The sequence below is a fragment of the Argopecten irradians genome, chromosome 10, assembly GCF_041381155.1.
Source record: "Argopecten irradians isolate NY chromosome 10, Ai_NY, whole genome shotgun sequence".
Lineage (NCBI taxonomy): Eukaryota > Metazoa > Mollusca > Bivalvia > Pectinida > Pectinidae > Argopecten > Argopecten irradians.
Window position 1 is genome coordinate 29,374,559 of NC_091143.1, and position 26,712 is coordinate 29,401,270.

The 26,712-nt window shown below is 37.1% G+C and overlaps 1 protein-coding gene and 2 long non-coding RNA genes across 4 annotated transcripts; 1 reads left to right on the plus strand and 2 right to left on the minus strand.

Moving 5' to 3' along the window:
- Positions 1-3,234: 3,234 nt before the first annotated feature.
- On the minus strand, positions 3,235-12,401 carry LOC138333588 (uncharacterized). 2 transcript variants are annotated; one of them, XR_011210001.1, is made up of 6 exons: positions 10,345-12,401; positions 9,477-10,063; positions 9,005-9,122; positions 8,023-8,129; positions 7,132-7,213; positions 3,235-4,403 (listed from the first exon to the last, which is right to left on the minus strand). It is a non-coding gene; the product is annotated as an uncharacterized lncRNA (long non-coding RNA). The 2 variants fall into 2 exon arrangements; XR_011210002.1 differs by having other exon boundaries at positions 3,236-4,403; positions 9,023-9,122.
- Positions 12,402-15,013: 2,612 nt separating this feature from the next.
- Positions 15,014-15,961, minus strand: LOC138332646 (uncharacterized). Its single transcript, XM_069280647.1, has one exon. The coding sequence runs from the start codon at positions 15,959-15,961 to the stop codon at positions 15,014-15,016; it is 948 nt and encodes a 315-aa protein (XP_069136748.1).
- Positions 15,962-24,439: 8,478 nt separating this feature from the next.
- On the plus strand, positions 24,440-26,262 carry LOC138333002 (uncharacterized). Its single transcript, XR_011209923.1, has 3 exons — positions 24,440-24,510; positions 25,323-25,400; positions 26,149-26,262. It is a non-coding gene; the product is annotated as an uncharacterized lncRNA (long non-coding RNA).
- The last annotated feature ends 450 nt before the right edge of the window (positions 26,263-26,712 follow it).

Below are 26,712 nucleotides of genomic sequence, written 5' to 3' on the forward strand. Positions count from 1 at the left end.
CATTGCATCGGTATGCAATGATATGAATCTGTGTAATATACTTACACCGTAGTAGATTTTCGTTCAATGTTCCGCTCATTTTGAAAGGCAATCACTACATAGATTTGAGAAATGAAAATGCTTAAAGAGACAATTCACTTAGGCTAATTCTTTTACATAACCAAGAAGCAAAATGTGGCATAAATGTATTATTCTACATTTCTTATGAAACATATAACATCAAATATTGACAAATTCCGCGTCATTGTTTAGTATTTTTAAGGATTAACTTGAATAGATTTTTTATGTTATGGAGATATAACACAAAAATCTGAGTGTACTATAAATAAACCGCGAAGCGGTTATGATGAGAGTACACTCAGATTTTTGTGTTATTTCTCCATAACATAAAAAATCTATTCAAATTAATCCTTATAATTCAATTTACTAAAGATAATCTCTTCAACATTTAAAATTCATTTTGGGACTCTTTTGTCTATGAAATTATTACGCCGTCATCTCAGCCAATCAGAAGCGACGTTACAAACGGCGACGCCATTTTTTCCTTTATGGGCTGATAAAGTAAATTTTTAAGCCAATGAAAATGCTCGTAACAAGCAAAAATGAATTATTAATTAATATCGTTGAAATATCAAATCGTTGATCAATACGATTAAGCAGGTACAAAATGTACGCTGTACCCATTTACGAGCCAAAGTCACGCACGTTAAACAAATGAACTACATAAATGTAACAACTGTGCAGGTGATAAAACAATTCACCTAATAAGGTAAACATACTACTGTTAGAGCGATTTGAGCAGTTTTAGACAAACGTAGCATCACTCTACGAGCAAGGGACAGGGTTCGGCATACAAGATATGGCGGACACCGCGCGAGTTTGAACATTTCACACGCATTTCACCACAATGGGCTTTTCTGCCATATCACAGTAAAACCGACTGATTTAATTTCCATTAGAACTTTGTTTTTTTTTCGATAAATATAAATATTTAAATGTTCTCTTAGGCTGAATTGTCCCTTTAATGAGATCATGCATCTTTGATAAAAGATATCATTTATCAGCTGGTTATGATGCTGAAATAGCAATTTAACGGAGCCATGAATGTAGATTTATATTTGAGATGTATTATTTTAGTTATGTACTGAAAATAGAAAGTTTCTTGTCGATAGAATCTACCTTTAATTTAAACACATTACTGCACGAAGTGTGAGTGCAGAAAATAGAAGTACTTTATTAAATCGAACATACGTATCATCCAATCGACATTATGACATGTTTGGAATTACATTGAGAATATTGTCCATATAATATTATTGGGCTAGTATCAGACAGTATAAGACAATAATTCAACGACAGATTTGCAAGCTTATCACTATTTTGACTGATGAAATTTTGGGGTTTTCATTGCATTAGACAGCATGTTTCTAACAGTGAGAAAGTGCTATGAAAGCACACAATTTGTTTGTTAGTTTGACTAATTAACGTCCTATTAACAGTTAGAGACGGCATCCCAAGTATGCGGTGTTTTGCGCGTAAGATGTGCGTGTTTAGGAAAAGTGCAGACTATGGTTTGTCTCGACCAGTGGACAGAATCTAGAGCCTTCCTTACAAGGGCGAGAGCTCAACCGAAGGCCAAAAGTGAGGTGGTGTCAAGGGAGACGTTAGGAAGATGATTTCCTTTACACAAGGAATGTTGTATTTTTTTGTGTTCATCCCAGTTGATAAATATAGTTGTTCTGATGTTATAGTTATGTTATTGATAAACTTTTAATTTTGGTTTCAGATGGAAACGCAGTGGACCTTTAATGGATTTTTTAAAAGAATAAAGTCCGATCCTGTCGATTTCTGCAATAACTGTATTGTATTCACATTTAGAATCATCAGTATGTAATAGCATAGTATCAATGGTTGATATGGCTCTAAATACGGCAGATCATAGAAAATAGTTTTTAAAACAACTGCTTTGTCGTGTAGATATTCGGGTAAAATTACAGGCTTTGGAGATTCGTGAATTAGTGGTGGCAATAACAATGTTGTGTAATACCATGGTTTGTAGTTTGAAGTAGATCATTATTTAGATCATTTACATGCGGAGAAGCGAGACCACTTAATTCCTAATTTGCTTCTGTTGTTTTATTTGAATATAACGGGAGCCTATGCAAAACACTGATTACCTGTCAGTTACACAAAATATCGTAGCTTATACAAGATTGCAATTTCATGTACAATGTATAAATTTCCAATAAAAGGATGTTAAATATGTTCCATCTTCTTCTCAATCGCTTTGTAATATTTTGTTTATTGTCGCATACATTGGAAGACCTTGATCATATGCATTTTTACATATTACATATTTACATAATGAAACCAGTTATATAGGTTTACCATTTGACAATATCTTGTTATATCACGATGAAGACCTTGGTCACTGCATCATTCATTTGAATATCAGCAAAAAAATGTTTCCTATTTTGTGAGTTATTGTTAAATTATCATTTTTCGTGGTGGTTTATTTGTTTGTTTGATTAATTAACGTCCTATTAACAGCTATAGTCATGTTAGGACGGCCTCCAGTGTATGTGGTTTGCTGCGTGTATGTTATGCGAGATTCGTGTTTTGGGAGTGTTACGAATATTAGATTCCCTTAATAAAAAGACATAGTCGTCAAAATGTGAATGACTCGAAATATTTGACTGACGTAACGGTTTTGACCGGTACGCATGTTACATAACATGGCAGAAATTGAATCTGGTTTATACACCATAATTAACCACGGAAGAGAAGTTAATACATCTGACGAATGTTAAAAGGGGTAATTAATTCACTCATATACAGGATGTAATGTATTAACAAGTCTGAAGTGAGTAAATAAGGTCAAATCCAGTTGAAGATGTCCGGTAAATTGGCAGGGTGCCAAAACCCGGAAGTCTGCTTACTTTACGCTTCGGATGTAAAAACGAAGTGAAATATGACAATTATACAATAACTACGGCAACGGAATATATGGAAACCTTATTGAACGATTCATAAGGTATTTACCTTGTTTAAAGAGTTTCCGATGGTTATTTTAATGTTAGTCCACTCACGAAGAAAGGCAGTCAACAACAACGACAGTTGGAACTCTCCTGTGCGTGAAACTTGAAAAGGTCGATCGCACGCGCTGCCGCGAAAAGTATAAATAGCGGTTGCCTCCCTTCTATCAAGGCATTCCAATCTTAGACGGAGCTTAGCCTGAAGACTTGATAGGAATCAAAAGCAAACTATCTAAAACCACAATAATGGTTGACAACGAATCAGAAATGGTAAGGAAATAGGAAACGAGTCTTATTTCCAATCCTGGTTTAGTTGTTACACCAAGGTTGCTCTTATTATTAGAACCAATATGTGGTTTTATTCTTTACCAATATTTTAATGGTAACTCAGGTAAACCGGTATCGGTTACCAACAAAAACAATCTTAGAGAATTAAGTTCTCTATTGGAATTTTTATGGTATTGGTAATTTTTACCAGATAACCAGTATTTGTTCAATTTCTATATAATGAAATTAATATAATCTATCTACTTTGTAAAAGTTCCTTGAAAATACTTGGGAACCAGTAACGGTAAACAGAGAACCGGTATCGGTTACAGAACCGGTACTGGTAACAAAACCGGATCCGGTATCACTAAACTTAAAGGAATAAATATTGGTTATATATGGTTTTAAACCAATTGACCAGTACATCTATACATATTGCTCATGTATATTTACCAAAAATAAGTGGTATCTAAATTTCAGTGTCTATAGTCATTATCAGAACCAGAATATTTCACCAGAGCAACCATGGTAATACTACTTCACCAGAATTGGGAAATTCTGGGAATGGGTTTTAATACACTAAAGAAAGACAAGACAAATCTCCATAATAAATTGAATTATTAGAAAAAGTTGGTGGATTCATTATTGGTATTTTAATGTCTTCAAATTAATAAAATATCTTTAAAACAAAACATCTTGAGTCTGGTTTTGCCTTTGGTCGAAACGCTTAGTCTGGGACGAATCTTCTAAAAACGTTTTGTGCTCCTTATTCTGATTAAAGATAATCGGATAAGGTTTGGCAAAATAAGCACAACCAAGGGGAAAAAAACGTTACATTGGCGTCGTCGGCAGGATATCTTTTTCTCTTGTTCCAAGTTGTTATGGTATTTATTACCAAACAAAGTTTGACAAGAATTCTCAGAGTATAGCAGACCAAAGGTGAAAATCCAGAGTTCTGATAATCATTAAAGATGGCAAATTCTGATGAGGAAATTTCATTCCGCAGGATCCAAGATACACACAATGATGAATCCAGTACTTTGTAAGGGGGAGGTAATCTGAGTAGGGTAGAATCTCCTTTTGAGCATGATAGTGTTCAACCTGAAAATAGAACCATAATTAACATTGTAAAAGAGAAATTATGGGTTATTTGGAAGAGCAATTTATAATGATACGAAGAGAAAATAGCAGAGAATTAGATGAAATAAGGGAAGGAATGAATAGAAATCTGGGTAACTTACATAAGGACCTGCAGGCTTTTCAAGAAAATATTTCAATATTGGATAAGAAACTGAATGAAAGTTTGATAAATCCAAGTCAACACTCTCAGGGTGACAATGGTCAGCACATCTTTGGTAATTTGAATGGTAACCATACAGGATCTCCTCATTCTTTAGATAGAACCAACAATTCAAATAAAAACCACACAAGACTAAAACCACAAACATATGATGACAAAGAAGATTTCGAGGAATACCTCACTCAATTTGAAATAATTTTCAGAATAAATAACTGGAGTTATTCTGATAGAGCTCTATATCTGAAAGGGAGTCTTACTGGTGATGCAAGGGCAGTTCTAATGGAACTAAACCCCTCAGCCAGACAAGATTACCATTCACTGGCAAAAATCCTAAACATGAGGTATGGCTCAATGGAACGATCAGAAATGTATAGAGCACGCCTTCAAACAAGAGTCGGAGAAAGAAACGAGTCTCTCTCTGCATTGGCACAGTCTATACGTAAACTCACAAGACAGGCCTACCCAACAGCGGATGCATCTCTCACTAATGTTCTGGCTTTGGATCATTTTATCGATGCCATCCAAGATTCAGACATGAGATTGCGAATCCGGGAGTTGAGGCCTCAAGATATCAACGAGGCTGAAACTCATGCAGTAAGATTGGAGGCACATAGAGTAGCTGACAAGCAAAGAGGCAAGTCAGTACACATGGTCAATAAAGAGAAAGACAACACTAGTGTATGTCAGATCAGTAAACAGGCAGATAAAGATCAAGGGGAGACAATTGATGTTGGAACCTTGACCCGCTGCATGTTACAACTGGACAGAACTACAAAACAGTTGCATGAAACTCTTAAACAGCAAAACAAAAACTAAAGCAGGCAACCAAGTGTCTGGAATGGTAACAATCAAAATGGTAACAACTACCATAGACAATCAAATGGTGGTAATAATGGTAATGGTCAAAACCGTGCCAGATTCCAAGGGAATCAGAACCAGAATGGAAATTTTAATCAAGGATATAACAATCCACCAAGGGGAAATGCCTTTCAAAATTTCCAGCCAAACAAACAAAACCAACAAAATGGTAACTATCAAAGGGCTGATAACCGTCAAAACCAAGAACCAGTCCTGGGAAACCAGTAGGTGCTGAGTTCAAGGGTCGGAAGTCAGCAGAGATAGAGGAAAGACCCAAGGAGGTTTTAGTTAACAATTTTAATAACAATGATGATGGCCTTTTTACTTGTGCCAAAATTGGTAAACAGAACACTGCTCTATTAGTAGATACAGGTACCAGTGTATCAATATTGAGTATCCAATACATACAGAACCTGGATTCTACTGATAAACCTCAGGTCACTTGTGTAAACCTTAATATGGTTACAGCAACCGGGGAAAGGAAACCATTTATAGGTAAATGTTGGTTAACAATTGAAATTGGTTCTTTAAGTATACCACATGAATTCCTCATTGCTGAAATAAAGCAAAATGGAATACTTGGGTTAGATTTCATGACCACACACTCTGTAGGTATTAACCTAAAAGAGAACTTCTTGACAGTTGATGGAGAAAATGTTCCTTGTTTTAGGTTCCAGGAAGGAACCGATTCCAAATGTTGTAGTGTATCTGTTGGTAAGGATATTGAAAGCCCTCCAAACAGTGAACTCATTTTACCAGGGAAGCCATAGACCCAATATTCAGAGATAAGAACGATATTGTTGAAGCTCTACCAATATTAATGGAGAGAAATAATTTACTACTGGCAAAAGCCATTGTTGACCCTAGTTTGGGTATCATACCTTTGCGTTTCTTGAATAAGGGTAATTCTAGCTGCAAACTGTACAAAGATACAGTTGTAGCCAATATCGAGGCCTATGTGTAGAAACCAGACAGAAAGAGGTTTCAATTAATGAGCTAAAGGTTAACAACCTGATCCCAAATGAAAATATTATTCCGGAACATTTAACCAAACTGTATCAAGAATCCTCTAAGGACCTAACAGAGGAGCAGAAAAGGAAATTAAAATCCTTACTCCTAGAGTTTCAACATATATTTTCAAAATCATCAGAAGATCTTGGATCAACTGATATTGTACAACATAAGATTTGTACAGGGGATCACCCACCAATACGTCAACCTCCTAGACGTATTCCTCTATCTCAAATGGACATAGCCAAAGATGAGCTTGAAAGCATGGCTAGTAAGGGCATTGTTCAGAAATCAGATTCTCCCAGGAGCTCTAACATAGTTCTTGTAAAGAAAAAGGATAATATTATCCGGTTTTGTATTGACTACAGACGTCTTAATGATATTACAATCAAAGACAGTCACCCTTTACCAAGAACTGATACAACACTTGGAAGTCTCTCAGGATCAAAATGGTTTTCAACCATTGATCTAAAGAGTGGATATTGGCAAGTGGAGGTAACTCCAGAGGACAGACCCAAAACTGCCTTTTCTGTTCCTTTGTGTGGACTTTGGGAATTTGTAAGAATGCCCTTCGGGTTATGCAATGCACCAGCCACATTCGAAAGACTAATGGAAAAGATTCTCACAAACCCTATAGCTTGGAAGATATGCATGATATACCTTGATGATGATATCGTTATGGCCAAGTCTTTTGATGAACATCAATCTACGACAGGTCTTGACTCGGTTACAGGAAGCAAACCTGAAAGTAAATAGTAACAAATGTAAACTATTCCAAAGGGAGGTAATTTTTTGGGACATGTAGTCAATGAAGAAGGAATTCGTACTGATCCTGAAAAAATTGAGGCAGTTGTATCCTGGCCAACTCCTCAATCAGGTAAAGAGGTACGGAGTTTCCTTGGACTCTGTTCCTACTATAGGAAGTTTGTTCGTGGTTTTGCAGATATAGCAAGACCACTGCATAAACTTACTGAAAAGTTTCAGAGATTTAATTGGACAGAAAACTGTCAAGTCTTTGATCAGCTCAAACGTGATTTAACTAGCTCAGATATATTGGCTTATCCAGAAAATGGCTCTTTGTTCATTCTGGATACAGATGCCTCGAATGAGAGCCTTGGAGCAACTCTATCCCAAATACAAAATGGTGTAGAGAGACCAGTTGCTTACTACAGCAAAGTATTTAGCAGAACCGAGCGAAGATACTGAGTAACCAGGAGAGAACTTTTAGCAATAGTCAGTTCGGTGAAACATTTTCACTGTTACCTCTACGGTCAATTCTTTAAAGTAAGAACCGATCATGGGGCACTGACATGGCTAATAAACTTCAAAAATCCTGAAGGGCAGTTAGCTCGATGGTTTGAGCTATTGTCAACCTATTCATTTAAGATAGAGTACAGAGCAGGGCGTTCACATGGCAATGCAGATGCACTTTCATGTAGACCCTGTATATCAGACCATTGTGGCCATTGTTCAAAGGCCGAGGAAAAGTATGAAATAACCACTCTTCCTACCGAGCCAAGGTCTTACCCGACCATGATTGGGAATACTAACTGTACTTCTGAAGACTTTGAGAATCCCAATGACTCTGTTGATTGATTGCTGTGTAGTCGGCACAAGGGGCACCAGCACTTCAAACTCAGATAAAACGGGACAGCCTCCTGAAAAAGGAAAAATAAATGCTGATATCAGCAAACAAGTAGTTGATATAGACATGAAAACTAGGCAAATTGAGGACAATGTCCTGAAGGAAGTAATTTGCTGGGTAAAAGATGGCAAAAAGCCAGAATGGCCAGCCATATCCCATATGAAGGAAAGTGTAAAATATTACTGGTCTCGCTTTCACTCCCTAAGCATAAGAAATGACATTTTGTGTCATAAATGGGAGTCAAACAAAGGGGGACAACTGATTTACCAAATAGTAATCCCTACAAGTCTCTGTGAGTATGTGCTCACTCAGCTACACAATGGTATAGCAGGAGCACATCTTGGGGTTAAAAAGACCCTATCAAAGATCAGAGATAGGTACTTTTGGTACAAAATGAGTAAAGATATTACACACTGGTGTAAAATATGCGACCAATGTGCAGTTCGGAAGAACCCAAACAAAAAGGGTTAGAGTCCACTGCAGACGTACACTGTGGGATCTCCCATGGAGAGGTGGGCTATAGATGTTATAGGTCCCCTACCTCAAACCAATAAAGGAAATATGTATATTTTGGTTGTTGGAGATTATCTTTCAAAATGGGTTAATGCAATCCAAATGAGGAACCAACAAGCCACAACTATAGCCAACAAGTTCATTGAAAGAGTGGTAACCATATTTGGTTGTCAAGCCGAACTACATTCTGATAGAGGAACAAACTTCCGGTCAGATGTATTTACAGAAATCTGTAAAATACTCGGTATCAACAAAACTTGTACAACCCCATACAGACCACAGTCTGACGGAATGATCGAACGGGCCAATCGCACAATTGAGTCTATGCTATCATTTGTCTCTAAAAATCTTAAGGATTGGGACGAATACCTTTACCTACTAATGATGGCATACCGTTCAGCTGATCATGAGTCACTGGGAGTGTCACCAAATGAAATGGTCTTTGGCCGATCCATCACACTACCAGTAGATCTTGTACTGGGTAGGGTCGAGGCTGAAATAGACAAAATACATACAGATTATGCATATGACCTATCAAAAAGGCTAGACAAAATACACGAATGATAGGAATCTCAATCTCAACAAGTTTGAAAAAGGAGATCCAATATGGTTATATAATTCACGGAAAGCAAATGGTGCCAAACTGTGTTGCCTGTGGGAAGGTCCATATGTAGTGTTAGACAGATTAAATGACGCTATATACAGAGTCAAAAAGGGTCCCAAATCAAAACCAAAAGTGGTTCATCATAACTATCTTAAACCCTATGAGAGTAAGAATAAACCTAATTGGTAAAGGGGGATAACTCTGTAAAGTACAACTATACTAAGTAAGTTACAAGCAGTTTACCAGATCAATTTCTTGATTGCAGGTCACGGTATTCCAGTGCATTAGATGCGAGAGGGAATTTGAAAAAAGGTCACTCTGCGAAAGGCACCGGACATCATCTCACTCGGGTTTCGGGTACCGATGTCCCATTTGTAAGATGACATTCTCCCGTCCAGATTCCAAGCACGCCGGCTGTCCTAGAGGTCCATTGCATATTGTAAAAGGGAAACTATGAAATTTGGAGGAAAGACAGGAGTTTGAATCCTTCCAACAGAACAGACATAAGGACGTCCTGGTGATAAGGAAGCCTCAAGTTTCCGACGAGAAAATTCGCAAGAGTAAGCAGCCTATTAAGGATGTCACTGCTCCGGTCCAGTCAAAACCCAGTAGAGGAAAGCCGACTGAACTTATTCTGAAGCGGAAGGCTGTAGAAGACGTGGTGGTCGAACTTGAGTGTGCTCCCGTCAGGAAACCAACCAAACCTAAGGCCGTCTACAACAAATTCCGTAAAGTGGAGAGTACGGCGACATCAGTGAGTGGCTCCACCGCGCCTCCAGCCGATTTAGCAATAACATTGGACTCAGAGGAATTAGAGGAATACGCTGTTTCTGAAAGGAGTGCAAATGTAAGATATGAGCAAACAAAGATCATCTCAAAAATTGACACCAAATTGGCCACCATCGCAGTCAACCAGAGCCAGAAGATAATGCTAAACGTGGGAGGGACTCATTTTGAGACATGCCCCAACACCCTTCTCACAGAACCTACATCAGTCTTGGCAAGGATGATGGATCACCGTGGGAAAACGGTTCAACCGTATAATAAGGAGAGCGTGTTCACATATTTTCTGGATAGGGATCCTAAGCATTATAGGACCATATTGAATTACCTGAGAAATCCAAACAGTGAACTTCTATTGCCCGTCACCCTTTTTCACCTCAAAGAACTTTTGGCCGAGTGTGACTACTTGGAAATAGACACCCTGGGGGACGCTGTAAAGCAACAGTTAGAGGAAATGTAAACTGGACAATACATAGACAGTGACATCAATGATAAATTTATTAAGACTTTTAAAGAATCACATATAGAAAGTACACTCAAATTTCAAAATGTAACTATTATTAGTAGATATCTAAATTATCATTATTATTCAAATTCACATTATATATTCTCCTTTTAAATAATCAATTCATCAAAGAAAATGGATTATGAAAAATATATCTATACTTTAATATCATAAAGCAATTCAAATTTACTTAAATATATTACTACATATTTATTACAATATTAACTTCAGAAATATCTGGATGTCCATTACTTTAATCATTCAGAGTTGAGACAGTTTGTACATATGTTACTACATTAATAATTATTGTTGTTTGTTATCTACAGTTTACTTGCCTGAGGAAAAAAAATCCTCCATATAAATTCATTTTCCAAATTCTATAATGGCTTTATGAATTATGTGCATATGGGTTACTACTGGAGAAAATCCTCTAAGTCAAAGTCATTTTAGTAATCGGGAATTGCCCGACTGTGAACATGTGAACATTTGCTGCAACTCAGGGTTCGGTTTTGGGGCCGCTGCTGTTTGTCATCTATATAAATGATCTGCCTGAGATGATTAAGTCAACTGTTTACTTATTTGCGAACGACACAAAACTATTCCAGATAATTAACCCACAAGAAAATAAAAAGTCAATACAAGAAGATTTGCTGCAACTCACACATTGGAGTGAGACTTGGCTACTCAAATTCAACGAGGACAAGTGCAAGTCATTACACGTCGGGAAACACACTGGAGGGAACACTGGATATATGCTTAATAATACAACATTAGAAGAAAGGACCTTGGGGTCATATTTGATAAAGAGCTTACATTTGACAAACACATAAGCGAAAAAGTACAAAAAGCAACTTCAATTTTCGGTATGATCAGAAGAACATTTAAGTTCCTAGATTCTAAACTATTTATTCCACTTTACAAATCTTTGGTAAGAACCCATCTGGAATATGCAAGTGTTGTCCGGAGACCATATAAAATGAAACACATTGAACAGTTGGAAGGAGTACAAAGAAAGGCGACTAAACAACTACCGGGAATGGATAACCTATCTTATCCTGTGTTATGTTAGACAACCACAAACACATGCTGTGTGGGAGAAACTACGAGGTTTATTAAACTCTGAATTCTGATTGGCCAATAATCACATATAATTGGGTAGCACTAAATGCCGGATCCGATGTCGGATTATAACGGATGTACATATACATGACATCTCCTTTTTTTTTTTTTTTTTTAATATATAACAAAATATTGCTTTATAAGTCTCAATGTACAAATGTACTGTAATGACTAATGTCATTTTAAATGTCCATTAATTGAACTTTGACTAGATACTATTTGGCTATTAAAACAACGTTAAACACAAAATCGTTATTGTTATCTTTCAATAACTGTCAAATGAGAATTAACACTGGTAACACAATCAAACAAATACACAACACTTGGAATGGGGTGGAGTCAGAGGTTTCTAGCACATGACTCACCGTTGAGATTGGTCTTTACCACCAATCTATGCACAACACATAATCATGAACTGTAGTCTTTCAACCATCTTGGTGGCTTGACAATTCGGCCGCTAGATGTTCTTACATCGTTTGAAACAGTCCTTGTGGTGTTCAATGTCTGTTGCTTCGAATTATCCTCAGGGACATCAGGCTTTGTTGGTAATGATGCTGAAACCTCTGGTTCAGGGCCCATGATGATGGGTGGAGGTTCTGATGTCTTAAGAAGGTCTCTTCTGTTCCTCCTGTAATGTCTTCCGTCTGGCGTCGTTACCATGTAAGATCTTGGCTCTGATCTTTTGTACTGTACTTGAGCTGGTTCCCAGGTCTTTTCTGTCCTTATTCTGACAGAGTCACCATGTTTCAATGGAGGCAATGGCGTTTATCGTAGTGGTGTTTCTGTTGATCTTGGCGCGAGTTGAGCTGCACTGTAGCCCCACGAGCAACTTTTGGTGATAATGTTTCCCGAACTGTAGGTAACTTTGATCTTAGACACCTACTCCTGAGTAATTGAGCAGGGGGAATACTGTGTCCCTGACAAGGGTGTGTTTCTGTACTCCAATAATGAAATGTAGGGGTCACCGTTGCTCTCTTCAGCTTTCCTGAGGAAGTTTTTAATGGTTTGTACCATTCTCTCACTTAGTCCATTAGACTGTGCGTAGGTAGGGCTTGATGTGACTAATTCTATGTCCCACTGTCTTGCAAACTCGCGAAACTCTCTAGAGTTGAAAGGCATGTTATCAGACATGATAACTTCAGGTATACCATGTCTAGCCAATACAGACTTCAGGTGAATGATTACATTGTTGGCTGTCTTGTTTTCAAGCCTGCAGATCTCTGGATATTTTGAGAAATAATCTACCACTACAAGATAATCTCTCGAACCATACTGGAATAAATCCATCCCTAGTTTCTCCCATGGTCTGTCCGGAACCTTGTGCGGAATCATGGGTTCCTTTTGCTGTTTGGGTTTAAATCGGTTGCACGTAGAACACCTGGATACATGATCTTCTATGTCTGTTGACATACTTGGCCAGTAAATACTCGCTCTGGCACGGGATTTGCATTTTTCTATGCCAAGGTGACATTCATGAAGTGTGGTGAGCATTTCTCGTCGGAGTTGTTTAGGAATGATCAGCTTCTCCCCATAAAACATTAGTCCTCCAGCTTCATAAAGCTCGTCCCTCATTGTCCAGTAAGGGCGTACTGACAATGGGCTTTCACATTTTACCATTGGCCAACCTCGTTTTACAATTGTGACAAGGTCCTGTAGCTCGGTGTCTTCTGCTGTGGCCTTTATGAGCTGGTCGAGTCTAGCTGAACTTACTGATAGACTTGTTACTAGGCTATGGACCATCACTTCCATTTCTTTGTTAAGCTCTGTAGCATCTCCTGTTGTAGGTAGGTAGGCTCTAGATAGTGTGCCGCTATGTACATGTACTTTCCAGGTACTTATGTTGTACTGATCTGGTACCGTTGTAACCTCAGTAACATTCTCTGTAACCTTGGTGAGGCCCTCGCGAGAGGTTTCCGCGTAATTGTTTCAAGGGGTTTATGGTCAGATTGGATTTCAACAGGTCTGCCGTATACATATTGGTGAAACTTGTCACATGAGAACACTATAGCCAGGAGCTCTTTCTCAATTTGAGCGTAATTCTTCTCCGATGATGTGAGAGATCTGGATGCGTAGGCAATCGGCTTCCCTTCTTGTATCAGACAAGCCCCTAAGCCATTCTGTGACGCATCGGCTTGTATCACAACAGGCTTGGTTGTATCGAAGAAGCTTAGAACTGGTTTTCTTGTCAAAACATTCTTGATCACTTGTAGTGCTTGATCATGTGTCTCATCCCATGTCCAGGCAACATCTTTCTTCAGAAGATCTCGCAAAGGGGAGGTAATTTCAGACATGTTGGGTATATACTTGGATAGATAGTTTACCATTCCTAATAGCCGTTGTAAAGCTGGCTTGTCCTGGGGTGTGGGCATATTCATAATGGCCTCTATTTTACTGTCATCAGGTTTGAGTCCTTCTTGAGTAATAACATTACCCATGTACTTGACTGTATCCACTTTAAACTGGATCTTTGATGGATTGAACTTTATATTTCTTTCTCTGGCTCTCTCCATGACTTTAACTATGATGTTGTCATGCTCCGTAGTGTCCTTGGCTGCTATAATCATGTCATCTGCTATCATCTGGACACCAGAAATGTCTCCAAACACTTCCTGGTTTTTCTTCTGAAATACTTCACTAGCTGAACTGATCCCGAATGGCATACGTTTGAAACTGTATCTGCCAAAAGGTGTGTTGACAGTACATAGATATGATGATGGTTCATCCAATTCGACTTGCCAAAAGCCGTCCTTTTCATCAAGAATTGAGAACACTTTCTTTTCATGCAGTTCAGCGGAGATGTCTTCGGGAGTAGGAATCCTGTAGTGTTCGCGTTTGATCGCCTTATTGAGATCTCTAGGGTCCAGACATATTCTCAAAGATCCATTTTTCTTTTCTACTAACACGATACTGTTTACCCACTCTGTCGGCTTGTCGACAGCAGCGATGATATCTTCTGCCTCGAGTTTACGTAAAGTCTCCTGTAGACGCGACTGCAAACTGAAGGGAATTTTCCGCGGAGGATGTATTATTGGCTTTACATCCGGGTTAAGTTCAATGTGATACTGACCTTCAAACTTGCCTAGTCCCTTGAACACATCTTCATAGTCAGCTGTAAGCTTAGACTTGCTCAAGTCCTGGTTATGACTTTGCTCCCTTACAACTGAGTGTATGTCTGACTTTCTATCTGTCCTTTCAACCAACTGTAGATCTTGACATGTTGATAAACCAAGTATTGGAGGTGATTTAACATCAGCAATGTAAAATTCAATGTCTCTGTTTCGGCATCTGAGATGTGCCTTGCCAGCAGGTATTACTTTATGTCCACCATAGGCTGAGAGAATTGACATAGTCTCTTGAAGTTTGGGTCTCCTGGTCAGCTTTTCAAAACATGATAATGGTAACACACATTGGCTTCAGCTCCAGTGTCCAATTTGAACTTAATATTCTGTTCATTCATCTTAAGATTAGTGAACCAACCTTTGTTGTATATAGCTGCATCATCAGGTCCGATCTGTCCGATCTGTAACTCTCCAATAAAAAGATCGCTGAGACCGTCACATTCTTGAACAGATATGTCGTGGACATCGTTTTTCCTTTCACTGGGTCTGCTTCTACATTCACTCCTAAAATGGTTTTGTTTCCCGCATTTAAGACAGTTTTTCCCGTACGCTGGACACTCGCGTTTTTTATGGGAAGTTCCACACCTACTACATTTCATTGAATGTGTACTTTTTTGTTGTGATGTTTTCTGGTGATGTTTACTAGGCTTGTGTTTCGCGCGCTTATTGACCACGTGGACCGCCATGCCGGGGCTACTGCCAGGCTCGCTGATTTCTTTTATCTGTCTCGCGCTCGCCTCCGACGCTCTACATATTTCTACCACTCTATCTAGCGTAGGGTCTGCTGAATCTCGAAGTAATCTCTCTTTCAATCGAGTATTATCTATTCCGAAAATCAGTCTATCTCTAATCATCATGTTTGTCTGATCACCAAATTCACAGTTCTTTGCCCTCGTTTTTAGTTCAGTTACAAAGTGATCAATCGACTCACCTTCCTTTTGTTTAGTCTCCCAAAACATATACCGTTCTATGACTGTATTTTTCCTTGGGTTGCAATATTCCTGGAACTTGTCGAGTACTGGCTCCCACTTTAGTTTGTCAGCATCGTTAGCAAATACGAAATTATTGTAAATTTCCATTCCATCTTCCCCTATCGTATGAAGTAAGATGGCGACTTGCGTAGCCTCAGATTTTTCTGTGCTGCCTGACGCTGTAAGGTATACATCAAGTCGTTGAGACCAACGTCTCCAGTTTTCGCCCATCAAAGCTCATAGGCGTTGGAGGTTTAAATTGTTCCATTTCTTAAAAAAAATTCCCGTCTTTCTGACACCATGTTATGTTAGACAACCACAAACACATGCTGTGTGGGAGAAACTACGAGGTTTATTAAACTCTGAATTCTGATTGGCCAATAATCACATATAATTGGGTAGCACTAAATGCCGGATCCGATGTCGGATTATAACGGATGTACATATACATGACATCCTGAGAGGCTTAAGAAGTTAAAACTCCCAACCCTGAGTTACAGACGTGTAAGAGGTGACATGATAGAAACGTACAAGGCACTTACAGGGAGATACGACAAAGGAGCAATCCATTTCATAAGGATGTGGTCCGACACATCAGAGAGATCTAGCACTAGGACAAACTCGCTGAAAATATTCTCCCAGCATACTAAAACATCGATCAGGAAGAACTCATTCTCCGTTAGGATTGCTTCAATATGGAATAACCTACCAGACAATGTCGTTACATCTAAGACATTGGACACCTTCAAAAACAGATTGGACAATCACTTGAACGAACAGGAAATCAAATACAATAACTATAAAGAGAATATCAGCTAGGAAGTGACTATAATCATAATATGTAACTAAATAATATTATGAGTCCAGCAAAGAGGATCTATAAGGAGCCTGTGCTGGAAAACATCATTAAGAATCATTAAGAATGTCGTCTGCGGTGCGGCGCACATGCTCCAGCCTCGTTCTGAAATCAAAAATTAATTGCCAATTAAGTGGCAGAAAATTACAAATATTTCGAAAAGTTACATTCGGGACGAATGTCTTACAAGGAAGGGGGCAATGTTACGAATATTAGATTCCCTTAATAAAAAGACATTCGTCAAAATGTGAATGACTCGAAATATTTGACTGACGTAACGGTTTTGACCGGTACGAATGTTACATAACATGGCAGAAATTGAATCTGGTTTATACACCATAATTGACCACGTAAGAGAAGTTAATACATCTGACGAATGTTAAAAGGGGTAATTAATTCACTCATATACAGGATGTCATGTATTAACAAGTCTGAAGTGAGTAAATAAGGTCAAATCCAGTTGAAGATGTCCGGTAAATTGGCAGGGTGCCAAAACCCGGAAGTCTGCTTACTTTACGCTTCGGATGTAAAAACGAAGTGAAATATGACAATTATACAATAACTACGGCAACGGAACATACATGGAAACCTTATTGAACGATTCATAAGGTATTTACCTTGTTTAAAGAGTTTCCGATGGTTATTTTAATGTTAGTCCTAACACGAAAAAAGGCAGTCAACAACAACGACAGTTGGAACTCTCCTGTGCGTGAAACCGGAAAAGGTCGATCGCATGCGCTGCCGCGAAAAGTATAATGAGCGGTTGCCTCCCTTATATCAAGGCATTCCAATCTTAGACGGTGCTTAGCCCGAAGACTTGATAGGAATCAAAAGCAAACTATCTAAAACCACAATAATGGTTGACAACGAATCAGAAATGGTAAGGAAATAGGAAACGAGTCTTATTTCCAATCCTGGTTTAGTTGTTACACCAAGGTTGCTCTTATTATTAGAACCAATATGTGGTTTTATTCTTTACCAATATTTTAATGGTAACTCAGGTAAACCGGTATCGGTTACCAACAAAAACAATCTTAGAGAATTAAGTTCTCTATTGGAATTTATATGGTATTGGTAATTTTTACCAGATAACCAGTATTTGTTCAATTTCTATATAATGAAATTAATATAATCTATCTACTTTGTAAAAATTCCTTGAAAATACTTGGGAACCAGTAACGGTAAACAGAGGACCGGTATCGGTTACAGAACCGGTACTGGTAACAAAACCGGATCCGGTATCACTAAAATTAAAGGAATAAATATTGGTTATATATGGTTTTAAACCAATTGACCAGTACATCTATACATATTGCTCATGTATATTTACCAAAAATAAGTGGTATCCAAATTTCAGTGTCTATAGTCATTATCAGAACCAGAATATTTCACCAGAGCAACCATGGTAATACTACTTCACCAGAATTGGGAAATTCTGGGAATGGGTTCTAATACACTAAAGAAAGACAAGACAAATCTCCATAATAAATTGAATTATTAGAAAAAGTTGGTGGATTCATCATTGGTATTTTAATGTCTTCAAATCAATAAAATATCTTTAAAACAAAACATCTTGAGTCTGGTTTTGCCTTTGGTCGAAACGCTTAGTCTGGGACGAATCTTCTAAAAACGTTTTGTGCTCCTTATTCTGATTAAAGATAATCGGATAAGGTTTGGCAAAATAAGCACAACCAAGGGGAAAAAAACGTTACAGGAGACTGCGGTATATTCGTGTTGTGTCTTCTTGTATAGTGGAACTATTGTCCGTTTCATAGTGCTTTATCACTGAAGCATGCCGCCGAAGACATTGCATGATCGTAAAAGGCGACTAAATTTAGGATCTTATCTTTTCTATTCTTCCTAACTGACTTTATCCTTCCTAATGCCTCCCTTGGCACCGCCTCACTGTTGGCCTTGAGTTGAGCGTTCGCCCCTGTGAGGAAGGCTCTGGGTTCTGTCCCCTGGCCGAGACACACCAAAGTCTGTAAAAGTAGTAGTTTCTGCTCCTGCTTAGCGCTCAGCAAAAAGGGAGTGGGACGACTGGTTCGCCCGTTGTCAGTATAATGTGACCGGGTGGGGTGTGTTGCATGGTGTCTTCGGCGGCATGCTTCAGTGATATAGCACTATAAAAAGGGCAAAAGTTCCACTATACAAAAAGACGCAACATGAATATACCGCAGTCTCCCGAAACACGCACCTCGCACAACATACACGCATCACACCGCATACATGGGAGGCCGTCCTTACATGACCATAGCTGTTAATAGGACGTTAATTAATCAAACAAACAAACAAACATCAAGCAACACACCCCACCCGGTCACATTATACTGACAACAGGCGAACCAGTCGTTCCACTCCCGGTATGCTGAGTGTTAAGCAGGAGTAGAAACTACCACTTTTATAGACTTTGGTGTGTCTCGGCCAGAGGACAGATCCCAGAGCCTACCTCATCTCAAACATACATGTAACAGGAGAGAACTTGTAGCTGCCAGACCGGGATTTGAACCCGGACCTCTGGATACTAGCCAAATGCTCTTTCGTTGATATCCCTGGTCACCGATGATCGATCAAGTCAAATCCCGCTACACTCCTCCCTCCTTTTTCAAAGTCTTTGCTCTCGAAGACATACTAGACCCTTATACCACCACCGTAGGTATTAAGTTGGGTGCCAATTTTGTAACAGGAGAGGAGAAAATGTAGAGGCCGGACCGGGATTTGAACTCTGGATCTCCGAACACTAGCCGAATGCTCTACCGCTGAGCTACCTGACCCCAGGATCATGAAACAGTCTAAGACTCGCATATGATTGGTTACGACTAAACAAAAGGCTGTTTGAGACTGAAGACCGTTTCATAATCTTGGGGCCATGTATCCGATGATCGACCAAGTCGAATTCCACTACATATATATGAGGCCGTCCGTAAATAACCCTGACTGTTAGGACATAGATAAAATCCAACCAATGTTTATTATTGTGTCTTTTGTGTTTTGGACTAAAAACAACGGATTTGCGTCCCCACAAAATTTGATTTTTTGTATAAATGAATACCAATATGCATTCTTCAAAATAATTTACATTTCAAGCTTTCAATGTTCATCTACCATTACCTAACCATTAGCTTAAAACGTACCATTCTGCAACATCTAAATAAAGTCGATTGAATTTTTTATATTAAATGGTTTGCTGAAAAGCGTCAGCCATGCCTATGACAATCAGTTGAAATTTCGTGACTCCACATCACTATTTTTAAACGTTATATATCATCTGCATTGGTCAATCAGCCCTGCAGGTAGGGCGTTAGAATTGTACCTGCTGCCCCTATTGAATGATCGTAAAAGACGACTAAATTTAGGATCTTATCTTTTCTATTCTTCCTAACTGACTTTATCCTTCCTAATGCCTCCCTTGGCACCGCCTCACTGTTGGCCTTGAGTTGAGCGTTCGCCCCTGTGAGGAAGGCTCTGGGTTCTGTCCCCTGGCCGAGACACACCAAAGTCTGTAAAAGTGGTAGTTTCTCACTACTGTCACAATACCCATTAACTAGCCATTATAAAGATATTAATTTTTTAACCATTAAAATTGTATACGTTTAATGGGTTCAAATTAATGGTTTAAATACATTAATTTTTATAAAAAGAAATAAGAGCCATAAAATATGCCATTAAATATAGCATTTTAATGACAATTAAAAAAAAACTTTGATGGCAATTAAATTCGGACATATTATATTAACAGCCATTAATAAAACATTATTTATGAACAACAATAATAATGGCTATTACTGTAATGGCCATTAACATTATTTCAACATGAAAATAATTGTTAATGGACATTAAACATATACAACAATAATGGCTATTAATAGTTACTCATTAATTTAGAAAAATAATGGCCATTACCTTATTATGTTATGGAAATTAACTACCATTATAATTGTGGAAATTAATTGCCATTATTATGCCATATTTATTGGTCATGATTACATGTCCCTATCAACATTTCAGCCGGTAATCGTTGACAAACCTTGGTTTACATACACATATGTGTGTGTATAGTACTGTACACATTGTGTAGTTGACTTGTACTAATATGTAAACATGCATGGACAGACCACCAAAATAACAGGTTTCAAAGATTTAAATGTACATTGCAGTTGCAATTTATTGTTTTTACACACAATTTTCATTCAAGGTTACATGTAACAAAAAGCATGTTTTATTCATTGGATCACTGATTGAAATTAAAAAACATTTTGGAAAAAAAAGTGTTGTTTTTCTTTGAATCGTTAAATATAATATACGATTTGGAATTAAACACTGCTAGAAATTATTCCTTAATTATAATTATAAACACATCACATGTCAAATTGACCTCATAATTAAAATATTAAAGGATTATGATTATACTTTGAATTACTGGTAGATTAAACAACATCAACACTAAGCTACATAACCTATATGTAGATAACAAGCTTTTGACCTAAGCTTTATTCTTAAAAAGATAATCACGAAAAAAAAAATCCATGTAAGGAGCTACTGACTTTTGATAAAGTTCAAATGCATGGAGGGGAACTAATTCACCTCTGTCTGTAAATTTTCAAAAGATTAAAAAAAGTTTGTTTTTTTTTTTATATTTTTTTATCTAAATTTAGAAATCCCTAATTTATATTATGACATCAGCAGAGGAATGTATGCTACTGGAAAGTTAATTCATTTATCTGCATATTCTTTTAATTTTTTTGACAAAGCAGCAACAAACTCCTTTTTGAAATCACTTTTCAACTTAATGACTCCATCCACTGACACATATAAGTACTTGTTAGATTTGGCAAGTTCCCACACACAGTAACCCATGTTAGGATTAACCTCGACATCTTTTTTATTTAATTTCATTTCACTTGTTGCTAGTTTCTCCGTTATTTGTTCAGCACATGTATCATGATCAACTCCAACTCTACCACATGGCTTCTGAGAACTTTGCACTGTAATATCCGTGATAGAAGAGCACTTAACACCCCAGTATACATTTTTGTTCTCCCATTCGATCAGGCACAAAGATCTGTAGTTATGGGTATCAAAGTCTCCAATATGTGACTGAACCCTAGATCTCCTTTTCAACTTCGAATTCTTTGAACCACCTCCATTACTAGTAGTACTATCAGTAGTATGTTGATCATCTCCAAAATTATCACTAGCTTGTTCTGAATCTGTCTCCAAATTTGCTGTATTACTTTCGCTAGTACTTCTCTCAAGATCATCATCACTATCACTGGATAATACATCTTTGGCTTTAACTTTTGCATGTTTATTTTGTTTACATTTTTTTTCCTTCTCTTTTGATCTCAGGTAAGATGTTTTTATGGTAAACATTTGTTTTACTCCAACATCCTCTAGTGCAGGCTGTAGATCTACAGCATTGTTGATCATTATTTTCTTTAACACTACGTTTGAGAAGAGGTTGTTCTTTTTTGATATATAGATTCCTTTACCAACAATTTGACCACTTGCAGCATTTTTAGACATTACATTAATTTCTTCTCCTGCTTCGAATTCACCGTCAAATGCTGTCTCATCATGATCAACTTCGTCATGTTTACGTTTTTTTCTGAACTTTTGTCCTTTTACCCAGATTTAAATCCTTCAAATACTTCCTCCTGTTCATAAGATGTTCCCCTAAACGTTTGTATAGTTTCTTTCTTAGATTACATGTCAGCTTATGGCCCATGTACTCTTCCATTACCTCAAAAAAATTTCTCTTCTTTTTCTCTGGAATATCGGACATACTGGCCGGGGGAAACTTCCACAATTTAGCTGCATTTGCAGCATCCTTTACTAATCCATTGAAATACCGTTGAGCATGCGTAGACTTTCCTCTCAATTCTTTCTTTTCAAGCATATCCTCTAATTTAAAATTAGTACTGCCATGGTCACTTGTCGGTCTTGAGGTGTCGTTAATCGAGTCCTCTGACTCCAGATCATCAGAACTAGCAGTACTATTATTACTGCTTAATGAGGTGCAATCAGTAGATTTTGATGGTTGTTGCGATTGCTTCAATGCTCTTGCATAACGACGATCATTAAAATTCTTAAAGATATCCATGATGTCCTCCTCTGTAAACGTTTTAAGGTCCTCTGTTTTGATGCCATGTTCTGTTGGATAAAAACAAGCAAATTTTACCAGTGACAGATATACTGTTTGTTTTTTATTTTACTAACAAAATAAAACGAGTGTACATAGCGATATCAAGGACATATGATATAATAGAGACTGGAATTTAAGTAAATTAGGTCTAGAAAACACGTGCACGTAACAGGATGACAGGAACTACAATTTTCTCTTAAAATATTGTCCATTTGCCTTCCAATTGCAGCCAGTGTCTGGACAGCGAGTTTCATATATAGTGTAATAAATTATGCCTACTGAATCTTACAATACTTGATCAATCGAGAATAAAAGAAGCAATTTCAGTTGTGTCGAATCTAGATCTGTAGACTGATCAGTTTAAAAACAAAATTATAGTGTATTAATTATACTAATAACAGGGATTTTCTTTCAGTACAATTTGGGGCCGATATTCGGCCCCATTCCCCTCAAAAAATTGGGATAAAATTCGCAATTGGCTGGTCATGAATTCCTAATGGGAAATCCGGAATCTTAATGTTGATCTTGGAGAAACTACTGGATACATTCAAGGTCAAAAGGATTTGTGCTATAAGTCAACCAGACAATGACAGTTAACTCAGCTCTACAATATAATATATAAATGAACAGAAACCTGAATTTAGTGCTTTTCTTCATTTCAATATCCCTGAATAAAATCATTAACGAAACCACTTATTAATAATTTAAGTAGGCCTACGCCAGTTTTTTTCCTGCCTATATATAACTGGGGTCGACTATCTACCCCATTCCCAATCACAAATTAACCATTTCTACTTCCAAATTCCCCAATTTGTAACCAATATGATATTATCCCTCAACAACCGACCTTTTCCCGATTTTAATTATGATATAGAATTATGTTCTTTATTGTAAAGAAATCACAGCATAATAATTTATTCTTTATACATATATGTATGTGTATTACCATTTGACTTTTCTAGAGAAAATGTCATAGGCAGAGGTCACACTACAATTAAAAAGTGCTACGTATTTGTCTTAGTAAAATTAATAGATATTAGATTAGGTACATTTGTGCAGTTATCAATCATAGTACAAATGCTTAGACTCAAAAACATATATCTATCACAAAACTCGCTGAAATTGCGACAAGTTTTACCCAAATTACTTTTCAAACAAATTGGCCTACCAAATTATAATAACGTCGTATAACAAGCTGGTCTTATTTTGATTTCTAGGCTAAAATAATGAAAGTAAAATCACATCATGTCAAATTTACACGAACCTTTCATGGCCTGCGTCCCTTCAGTTGACAATTCCATTATTCTGTTCACCAGGTATGCCTGTTGGAGTACAGGTATGTCTAGATTCGAATATTCGTTGTATTTCAAACTTTCCACTTCTTTTCTCAGACGAAACGCTCACGAGATTCCCGCGCTTTTTATTGAAAAAACCGGAAATCGTAATGCGCCACCAAGCGGCGTAAGTATAGTAAACAAAAATGGCGACCTCCATGCATGAGGGTTGGCTGTGCTGGGAGATCAGAAAATACAACAAGCATGCCCCGTAAAAACCTCCTGTGTCCGTGTAACATCTGCAAGTATAACGTTATCGATCTGATAATCGTAAATTAAGAGGACATGTCCAAAAGTATGGACGTTACGACAGAAGACATGGAGAAGAAAGTTATGCGCACGTGGATAGGTCTATGGCCGCTGACACTGTTAGAGAAGGAATTACAAAACACAGTGCTATACGCGAATCTTCTCATGAGCTCGAGAGTAGGAAGCGTAAAAAAACGTAAGATTTAAAGAATTTTAGATTGATCTTAAATGGTAAAATATACGTCATTAAAAAATAGCATAATTTTATGCATGGATTCCAGATACTTCAGCTAGCTAGCCTAAGGTCTCTGTATAATGCGATTTTTGTTGTGTTCGACTTGCTTGGTGTCGTATCGAAGCTAAAGTTCAAAAATAGTTTTGACTGCATTTCAACTTCATCGTGTCAGTAGATATTACGGTATATTAGAAGGAGATTATAGGCAATGACGTACAGGATTATACGCGCTCAAACCTTTGAGTCTTGATCCTTGTACTGAAGAAGAAGAAGAAGAAGAGGAGTTCGTATTGAATAACAAATGAAGATAACACTAATAGTAAAATAGTTTATATTTTGATATATGTCTCGATTCGATTGTTATCTTCATTTGTTATTCAATACAAACCCCTGTGCAATGATTAAATAATAGCTTGAAATCAGATTGAATGTTTATATTTATTTATTTATAGAAACAATCATAATTTCTACTTTAGAATAATTGTTTTCTATCTATGACATACAAAAAAGGTGTCATATATATATATTATATTTCACTTCGGGTAGTGTATATGTAGGGTAAAGTACATTAAAGTATTGATTAACACTCAGCAATTCAAATCAAGACTAAAATTATTCGAGGAATAACAAAGTTCAAGAATGTTTACTATTAAAATTTGAAACGATCAAATTAATAATAATAATAATATTTATTCAGGTAAAAAATAGGCATACTTAATATAAGATCAATTAATACAATATTAATAACCAAATGATTATTTATCAATTTTCAGTCTTATGGAAAAAGATTCAGACTTGACACGTATACCTCAGGAACAGCAGAGAGTGGAAGAAAGCATACATGTACAGAGGTATAATTGAGGAAGAATTTGTAAAAATATAAGTTTCTGATTTAATCTTGATGCTGCATATTTACATTCTTTGAGATAGATTCATCACTTTAACGATATATAATGCATGGCCAATGCTGCAATGCATAATAAATATTTTGAAGTAGACTTGAATTGTGTATTGTCAACAAACCTGTGATATGATTCATATTGCTCACACAAGCGATATGTATTCATAATCATAAGATTATCATCTTTTAGATGAATGTATTGGAATACTTCAGACTGGTTTTGTTTTCTATCAAAGTAGACAACCTAGTAATGCTGTTACAGTACTATTCAGGGCTCTCGCTGGGCTGTGTTTGGGGCCATTCACAATGAAAAATAGTGTGTTTTTTCACAATCACTCGAGCTGATTTTTCACAATTCCCTGGTGTGGAAAAAATCAAAATAAATGCATCACAATTGGCAAAAACAAGACATAAAAAACTGAACTATGTCATGAGAAATTAAAAAAAAAAAAAAAAAACAATGTTTACACAAAACAAATATAAATTATTTGGCACAGAAAGAAAGTGTTTTGGTAGTTTTTTCATAAATTTGGTGGATACTGTGCTAATTTCCACAATTCAGAAGGCCCGGGCCCTATTTCACACAAAAGTATGAGAGAGCCCTGCTATTGCAAAGACTTAAAATTCATTGATAATTTTAGCAAGACATGATCAAAATCAAATTGTAACAATTTTGTATTCATAAACTTTTTTTTCAGTATGCATGCCAGGCCAAATCTGGAGTTGCCTGTCCATGAAAGTGGAGACAATGATCATGATGAATGTGTGGATTTTGAGTCAACAAGTACTGTACATGTTCAAGATGATGAAAGGTAAAAGAGTTTTAAGTATTGTACAGTATTATGTTATATCTTATCCTAGTATGAAGATTTACTGTCATTGATATTGTAGCCAGATTCACAACTGAATAAGATGGGATACGGTAAGAGGTTTACAGGAATCTGTGCATTTTTGTGCCTCGAAACTTGTCCTGACAACTTCTAAACCTGTGAATTCATTCCTACATAGAAATATGAGAGATTTAACATAAGGAACTTAATTGAACCTTGGTATAATGCTTTGAGCTATAGGAATTACTTGAATATAAAGTTGAGAAAGATTAGTCAGGACAAACAAAATATTAAAGATTAAACAGGTGTTTGAGAAACAAGTATTTTAGAAATGTCATCTATATTTTATTTATTTATTTATTTCTAGCTTGCTAATAGAGTCAGAAGAAGAATCGTCTGATATTGAAGGCCAAGATTCCTCAGATGAAGAAT

What these genes read in the sequence shown, in the direction of transcription:
- LOC138332646 (XM_069280647.1), bottom strand. Translation starts at nt 15,961, where the DNA reads ATGGGCGAAAACTGGAGACGTTGGTCTCAACGACTTGATGTATACCTT.